At 42.2% G+C, this 8221-nt stretch overlaps 1 protein-coding gene across 2 annotated transcripts; it reads right to left on the bottom strand.

Annotated features, from left to right (window-relative positions):
• LOC8060899 lies at window positions 1–7156 on the bottom strand. 2 transcript variants are annotated; one of them, XM_021464606.1, is made up of 16 exons: window positions 6796–7156; window positions 6636–6689; window positions 6252–6485; window positions 5651–5749; window positions 5501–5556; window positions 4885–4996; window positions 3748–3918; window positions 3415–3648; window positions 2910–3113; window positions 2618–2824; window positions 2378–2521; window positions 2021–2305; window positions 1845–1943; window positions 1342–1766; window positions 1214–1262; window positions 1–333 (listed from the first exon to the last, which is right to left on the bottom strand). In XM_021464606.1, the coding sequence occupies exons 1-15, from the start codon at window positions 6865–6867 to the stop codon at window positions 1229–1231; spliced, it is 2430 nt and encodes an 809-aa protein (XP_021320281.1). In that variant the 5' UTR covers window positions 6868–7156; the 3' UTR covers window positions 1–333; window positions 1214–1228. The 2 variants fall into 2 exon arrangements, with proteins under 2 accessions (XP_021320281.1, XP_002444647.1); XM_002444602.2 differs by having other exon boundaries at window positions 2387–2521; window positions 6796–7155.

The following is an 8221-nucleotide window of genomic DNA, read 5'->3' as shown; positions in this document are numbered from 1 at the left end:
GAGCTCAACATGTTAGTACATTTCCCAGAGACATCACGCTGAAGGACATCCGCTATAACATTCACATCATCCCAAGTGAACCACAATACAAGCACAGACGAGTTACATAGTCACAAAACTTCAGCACAGCTTCTGATTCTTGGGCTAGGGATATCAGTACAGCTTTGCCAAAACAGGCCCCCATACAGACGCTGTTAAGAGCAATGGTGCAAAAGAAAATAAATCTAGAATAATTTTAATCCAGGTCATCTTCAGCATCGACCATTAGGAAGCCAAAACATTGCCACTTGTATGGTGTCCATCCGCGTCACCACCCTCAAAAACCAATTGCATCTACAAGCAAAATAGTGATGTAATTCAGCTTGATGCAGACTTGAGTGGTAGTATACATCTATTGTACCAGCAGTATCTTTCATGTAGATGCAAGACCAGTTGATATTGCAAAATGCAGACAATATCTATCAGCTAATCCCTCCATTCCAAGTTGTTTTGGCTTTTCTAGATGCATAGCTTTTGCTATGCACCTTGATATACATTATGTCTAGATACATAGCACTATGTATATAGAAAAGCCAAAACGCCTTACAGTTTGGAATGGAGTATGACAAACATGATAATACAATTAGGCAAAGCCAGTAAGACCTGCAGATGTTGCAAATTTGCAAACTATTTTTTGCCTTCCTGCAAGACATTTTATAATATGATATAGCAAAGAAAGTAAGACAGATTGGCCTTGCAAAACTGCAAAGATTTTTTTATAAAAAATGGTGTAGAACCAAATACTCCATCCCAAATGATAAGGCGCAATTTGACTTGGCAACCTTCAAGATCACACTTTGACCACTAATCTCTTGTATTATGAAATTTATATCAATAAAATTTAGATCATTAGAAAGTATACAAATCCACTGTAATCACTTTAGTAGTATAAACTTGTCAAATGATTAGACTAATTGTTGGTCAAACATAACAAAGTCTGATGAAATAGTGCTAATGCATGCCATATATTTCAGGACAGGCCGAGAGAGGGAGTATTCCAAAACACCAACTACCCATAATACTGTAATGTGATACTAACATAAGCTAATTCAAAGTCTGTGACAAGTTAAGGCCATCAAATCAGTCAAAAAAAAGGAAGCAGGTAAATATGGAAAGTTGAAGTGCAAACATCATGCAGGTATAGAAGGCCATCAAAAGAATATGGTTCATGTACCCAGTTAAAGCTACTTCATCTTCTGGAAAGGTATGTCGTCCCAGTTGACCTGGAATATAAAGATTTGCACTGTCAGCATCCTAAAAACATGTGTCAGCTTTGACATCAAATGAGGAATGGAAACATACCTCCCCTGTTGTTTTCCTCCATAACCATGTCTGATATTATTTGCACCTTTGTCGTGTCTTGCACCATTGGCAGCAGCTGTGACCATAGATGGCTGCCCAGTTCGAACTTCATCTAAGAAGCCATTATCTTGGGTGTTTCTTACTTTGCCTGAAATTGTTACGTCACTAACCCCCTGAATGATGTTAAATTGATCTGTGTGGCCATTTCCAGAGGGAATTGCATTTGATGATCTGGAATCAACTGCAGGCCCCCTCTTTTGCCGAGTACTTTGTGCCACAGGAGTAACAGCAACAGAAGGCAGTAAGGACGAGTAAGGGGCAGAAGATGCTGTAGCAGCAGCTATTTTTGCAGCAGCTGTAGTAGCAGAAATGATCTGTTGTGCTCCTTCACGAAGGTGAATGAAGTCTCCCTCAATCACAAACAGCTGCACAGCAATTAGCTTGTCAGTAACACAAACGATCTAGTATCTACAGATTGACTAAATTGCTAAGTTCAAGTAAACCTCTGGATGACTAGCCACAAAATCATCAAGCTTCCCATATTGCTTCTTATAGTCATGCCAGTGAAGAGGAGCCAACATTTTCCCAAGCCTATTTGGCAGCTGAGAGAAAAGTTGCACATGAATCAGAACTTATTCTCTACCATATAGCATCTTAATGTGGATGAGAAATAACTCACAGTTGAACTAATCCTGATTCCACCCTCAGGTCCAGCAGGAACAGCACGAACAATGCAAGCCAATAGAGATCTCTCATCTAGGAGAGCAGGTTCCTTTGGTACACGAGGTAATTGTGAACCAAAACCACTGGCAACTGATTTCGTTGTATCAACCTGATTTACAACATTAGGATTCTCTGTTGCACTGTTTTTCAAGTGAATCTGGGTAGTTGACAGAGGAAAGTTTGAAGGTTTATGCTGCCTAGATACAGGCTCAGGCTGCTTGTCAGATGCAGCTCTTTCATCCTGGTTTTAAAAAGAGCGAACTAAATGTGAGGCACTCACATAGAACGAAAAACTGTACAAGAAACACAGTACCATAGAAACCTTTGATTCAGTATTCTGCTCTTGATGCTCAACTCTTCCAATATGGCTGTTCATATTTGACGACGAATCCTGTTCTTTTAAGGCTTTTTGCTGCTCATCATAAGCTACAAGTTCAGCTACATTTGTTTCAACAACCTGTGTTTTTTTAAAACAAAAAAGTAACAGGGAATAACCATTAGTTCATGAATTGATTCCAAGTTACAGGAAAAAACAAATATAAAATGGACTAACCGTTAGATCATGAGTTGATTCAGTAGGTGCACTTGCAGGGCTCTGCTGTTGTTTCGCATGAGCATTATGATGATCTGGATGGATACCCTGACTTGGCTTCGAGGACAGATCATCAGTATTAATAGAGCCTTGTTGTAATGCAGTCTGGTCTGATTGGGATGTCTGATAGTTTGTTTCAGCTTGCGGTTGAGAGACATTTTGTACTTCCTAAACAAGAACAGATTAATTCCAAACTTAGAATGGTCACTGTATGTTACAATGTGCAAAGTACTTCAACAAGAAAGTAATTTACCTGCTGATTTGACCAGTGCGAGTTTGGTTGAATCATAGACTGTGACTGAAAACTGCCAAATTGAGGAACACCAGAGTTGGGTGATGCTAAAGGTTGAGGAATGCCTTGAGGATGAATCATAAAAGAATGCATCGCAGCAATATGTGCAGCCGGACCACCTATTCCCAGTAGAGATGGAACAGGTACAGCTGACGCATTATTGCCCTGGAAAAAAAATAGTTACACATCTCGTAAGTATGTTCTAACAAATAGTATGTTATTGTCATAAAATGCATAAGTTGCTGCAATACTAGTAATTGAAACATGAAGGTTTAGAAAGCAGGTAAAGCAAAAGTAAGGACAGAAGGTACTGAAATAGCCATGGAGGAACTACAATAATAAAACAAAAAAAAGAAGACATCATGATTGAAGCAAACAACGATTAAGTCACTCAAACAACAGTGACATTCAATTTTTCCCCTCCCATAGACAGATAAATAAACTGCTTACTGAAATAACTTAATACCTTAACAGAGACATCCACACTTCCATTATTTTTCAACAATTGCTGGTTCCCATCTGCAGTTGCACTACCATTTGAAGCGACGCTGTTTGCTATGCTTTGAACATGTGATGATTCAGCTGACCCCTCCCGAGAAACTTGTGGGCCATCTTTTTGTGCTCCAGACGCCCTTGTCTCAGCTAATTCTTGCTGGAGTTGTTGTATTGTATGAAGAAGGCTCCGCTGCATTTCAGCATACTGTGGAAAAACACGAGGAAGTGAAATTCTAGTCTAACAGAAGGGGATAACAAAAACTAGTGTAATAAAGGAAGCTAATCCAATATTGATTAAATTTACCTGCTGCTGGAAGCTAATCCAATATTGATTAAATTGCTCCATGCGCTCACGTAACTCAACTTGTAGGGATTGAGACTGCAAAGCATCCATTTCTCGAACTTGAGAAACCCAAGCATGGGCTTCCCTCAACTGCTCATCTTTGTAAAGAATGTTGTCTTGAGCAGCCCTATGCTGGAAAAAATAATGTGGCTATCCATAAGCAGCTGAATTTAGAATGCTAACATTAACAACATTTCAATCGTCATTAGTTTAAGAAAGAAATCATCCAACAACGCTGATTACTCAAGAAGAAACTCTCCTATAACCAAATGGCCATGGTTTCAAATGCGACAAGGCAAGGTGGGTATGCCTATCTGGCTATCTCCTAGGTGACAAGGCAAGCTGGGTACGCCTTATCTCCTATGCGACAAGGAGTAACTAGACCCCCAAGGCAAGCTGGGTTCGTCCAGGCAATGCCTTTGTAACAGAGCAAATGACATTTTCAATACTCAGGGATCAGTACAGAAAACTAAAACAAACAGACAAGGCAAGCTGGGTACGCCTTATCTCCTAGGCGACAAGGAGTAACTAGATCCCCAAGGCAAGCTGGGTTCATCCAGGCAATGCCTTTGTAACAGAGCAAATGACATTTTCAATACTCAAGGGATCAGTACAGAAAACTAAAACAAACAGTGCCATAGGCCACAGCCTAAGATCCTTTTTTCTCGAATATGCAGGAGAGCTGTAAAGCATTACATTAAGAACACAAGGTTACACACACAAAACACAGGTTAACACTCACCCACAGCTTGATTTTCACTTGTGGCAAGAGAGAAAAATTTAACAACATAATTTAGAGATGTGCAACCAGAATGGGCCTGGAAATGCTGCATATTGTATGTAACTCGGTACATATTATCAGGAAATTACTGAGCGAGTGAACTGTGCATCCATTTCAGGCAGCTAGCATGCCAGTGATTTGGAAGTTGAAAGGTATACAAACTACTGCCAGAGAGATCATGCAAACCAGGACAATAAAATTATCCGAGATAGAATGTCCAGTTTGAGGAAAGATGCTAATGTAGTGACAGTATAAGCATATAGAGACATGACATATACTATACAGAAAGTGCAACAGAAATGACTACCAAAGAATACCTGTTCATCTAATGCAATGAACTGGCTTTCTTTTTCCCGCAGAAGTTCTTGGAGATCATGAATTTGTTTAAGATGTTGGGCTCTTTCAGCTTCAGAGTTGTCGCGTTCCCTTCTGCAGGAAATTAGAAACACTCAGCGTACATTTTGATTGCAACAATGTTATGGATGTTGACCTAGATGGCGCTAACCCAAGCAGAGCCGGACCACAAGGGCAGGGACAAGAGGAAGTGGACTGGGATATTAGATCTATTTCTTCTTGCTTGAATAGATGGATATATCTCCTCCCCTCTCTCCTTGTATAGAGAGGTTTACTTAACCCCTAAGCAAGAGACCTCTAATTAACCCTAACCCTAATGGGCACACTGCCAAACGGAGTCCAATAGGCCCAGCCATGACAAACAAGCTGCTGATTGTGAATAGCTACAAGTAAATCAATAGTTTCCTCATTGTACACAATTCCATGAGCCCATCAGAGCAACTTAACAAGTCCACAGCACATACGTCCCCAGAAACTTGAATGTCAAATAAAGTTTTAAAGATTTTACTCCATGAAAAACTATTCCAAGTAGTGAAATCTGGTACCATACCAATTAATTGCAGAAGTTATGTATAGTACCTGACAGTTGCCAGCTCTTTGGTCTGTTCTCTAATAAGATCTTGATTTGCCCACACCTGACCAAAAAAAAAGAAATAAAAAAGATGACAGACATTTTTCATTTCCTCTTACCATGAAGATAGCAAAAAACATAAAATGAAGAACACTAACCGTTTGATGATCGATCTTCAGAGCATTTAGTTCTCTATCCTTGTCATTGAGTTTCATTTCTAGTTCAAGAATGTACTGCTCCCGCTCATGCAGTTGCTCCTGTTCAATCCGAACATCAAAATTATTTTCAAACAAGGACCAGACAATCCCAGGGTAATTGGATGAACTGAACTAAGCAATGTAAGCAGCAAGAACATGAAATCAAAACAATAATAGTAGTGAGGCTTTATAGAAGCTACCCTGTGTCTTATCATTATACAGACAAAAAAGAACTGCAAACAATGCATCATATAAGTATGTTGAGCATCAACTGCTAATCAAATTTTGTCCATCAGCATATGTATATGTTACAAAGCACAAGGATGCCAACAGAGCTACACCCTCCACCAGTATGACATGATATTGCTCAGCCCTTTCAATGTCAACACCATAATTCAACCAGGAAAAGGGCTTGGCCATCTGGCCCCATCAGAAAAGTCAAAGTCATGGAAAAAACAAGCGGTACTACTAGCCAGCTCATCTCCAACTGGCAAGTGAAGAACACTCTTATTTGAGCTAGGTACTAGAAGAGAAACACTGAGGTCAAAGCAAAAGGAACAACCTTGATCTTTGCCACAGCTGCGGCATGCTCCTTGGCAGCAGCCTGGAAGCTTTGTTGCGCCTCGATGATCTGCGGGTGCGCGATGGCCTGCGCACGCAGCTCGATCTCGACCTGCTGTAGCTCCTCCCGCTGCCGCGCAAGGCTCTGCAGGCGCTGCTGCAGGATGTCCTCGCTGAGCCCTCCGCTCCCATCAATGGTGATGGCGCAGAAGTCTTCCATTCCACCCGCCCCTTCCTGCACCCACAACACCCAAGGCGGGTCATCCTCCCAACGTGCCAGGCATGGGCGGAAACCCACCCGCAGCAGGAGATGCTGATGCTGAACAGAGAGAAAAAAAAGAAGGCTGCATTTCGCGCATCGCGCGAGCAAGCAGGAGGCACGCACCTCGTAGATAGCTCGGTCCTCCTGCTGCCCCAGCTTCCCGTGCTCCGCGGCATCCTGAACACGAAGCAACAGCAGGGAGCGAGTGAGTTTGGGATGGTGGTGGGAGGAGGAGTGAGGGTTTTGTGCTGCCGGTGGGGGAGGAGCGGCGACGCGGGCCTACCTCGGCGCCATTGGAGCGGAGCGAGGAGTCGGGGACGGCGCGCCACTCCTTGCGCGCCCCCGCAGGCTCCATCTACGTCGGGTCGGCCCTCCCTTCCCTCTCCCGCTTTCCCTGCGGAATCGGGATCTGGAGGAGGCGGCGGCTAGGGTTTTGGCTCGCGGCGCCGCGTGCCGCCGACGGGGGAGGGGGAGCAGGAGCGCGGGCACGACAGCGCACGGGCGGAGGTACGGCTAGTCTAGGGTTTACGAGCGGCGATCGGGGGGGAGGACGGGAATTTGGGTGAGGGGGATTTCTGCGGGAGTGTGGCGTGCGATTGGGGGAAGGAGGAGGACGGAGGCGAGCGATACTGAACCGGGGACAGTGGATGTGCGCGTGTGTCGTTTTGTAGGAGGAGGGCGATGCGCTGCGCGACGGCCGCCGCGGCGGGGCCGGGGGCCTTCTTGTTCTTGGGTTGCCAGCCTCAGGTGAGTTTCGCGGCCCATGCGCAGGTGCTATCTTCATAATCGGCCCAGAAAGCCCAAACTAATAGTAACTGTTAACGTAAATTTTGCCAGAAAAAATATTTTCACCATCGACTGTTATTTATCATATCAAAAGTTTCTCAAAAAACAATTATTTCTTTCGGGGGAGTATGTTTGCTCGCTCTTAATTTCCGTTGTTTTTTTATAATTCATCACTCCACTAAGTCGTACACACTCCCCAATGGTTTAAATAGCGGTTGTACCATGTGTGGTGCCACATCCTCCGTCCTACATGATGCTACGCCAAACACGAGGGATTTAGCTGTACACTTGTATTAGTAGATTAATTAATGGTCAGGCGAGTCTCGGGAGTTTCATAAGAGTTTTATTTGCATTTAATAATTTGCCACATATGTATTTTTTATGACATGATAATGTTTTAATAAAAAGAGAGGAGAAATAAGTTTTATGGAGATAAAACTCTCTTGGCATGATTACTAACTCTCTATGGGTCTTAGAATTAAATGCCTATGAAACTCTAGAATGAAACCTTGCATTGAGAATGAGTGTTTTATCTAAGTTTCATTTCACTCTTTATGACATGGCAGTCTTGGAAACATCGCAATAGAACTCTCCACTCATACTAGCCTTAGGGGTGAATAGGACTCGGCTGTTTTAAAAATATTATCTAATAGTTTTAGAAAGTCATGCATTTAGAAACTCTAAAATAAAGTTTGACCCTAGAAAAATCATAGAAAATATGTTTTAGCTTCAAAAAATATGAAACCTTTTTTACTCGCTGGTAGATTTATCTCTATCCCCAAGTTAATGTATTGGTTGACCAAATATTTGGGTAAAACTATCAATGTCTATGAAACAAATAAGTATAATATAAAAATATATCTAATGAAAAAATAGTGACAGTAATGTTCTTAAATTTATAATTAGTCAAACTCAATATACTT

The sequence above is a fragment of the Sorghum bicolor genome, chromosome 7 (genome assembly GCF_000003195.3).
Source record: "Sorghum bicolor cultivar BTx623 chromosome 7, Sorghum_bicolor_NCBIv3, whole genome shotgun sequence".
In the NCBI taxonomy this organism is placed as follows: Eukaryota; Viridiplantae; Streptophyta; class Magnoliopsida; order Poales; family Poaceae; genus Sorghum; species Sorghum bicolor.
Note: the sequence above shows the minus strand (reverse complement) of the source record. Positions and strands in the feature narration are given on the sequence as shown.

What these genes read in the sequence shown, in the direction of transcription:
- LOC8060899 (XM_021464606.1), bottom strand. Translation starts at nt 6,867, where the DNA reads ATGGAGCCTGCGGGGGCGCGCAAGGAGTGGCGCGCCGTCCCCGACTCC. An exon ending in TCATTGCATTAGATGAACAG is followed by an intron (nt 3,919 to 4,884) that starts GTATTCTTTGGT and finishes TATTTTTTCCAG; the next exon opens with CATAGGGCTGCTCAAGACAA. An exon ending in GGATTAGCTTCCAGCAGCAG is followed by an intron (nt 3,649 to 3,747) that starts GTAAATTTAATC and finishes GTTTTTCCACAG; the next exon opens with TATGCTGAAATGCAGCGGAG.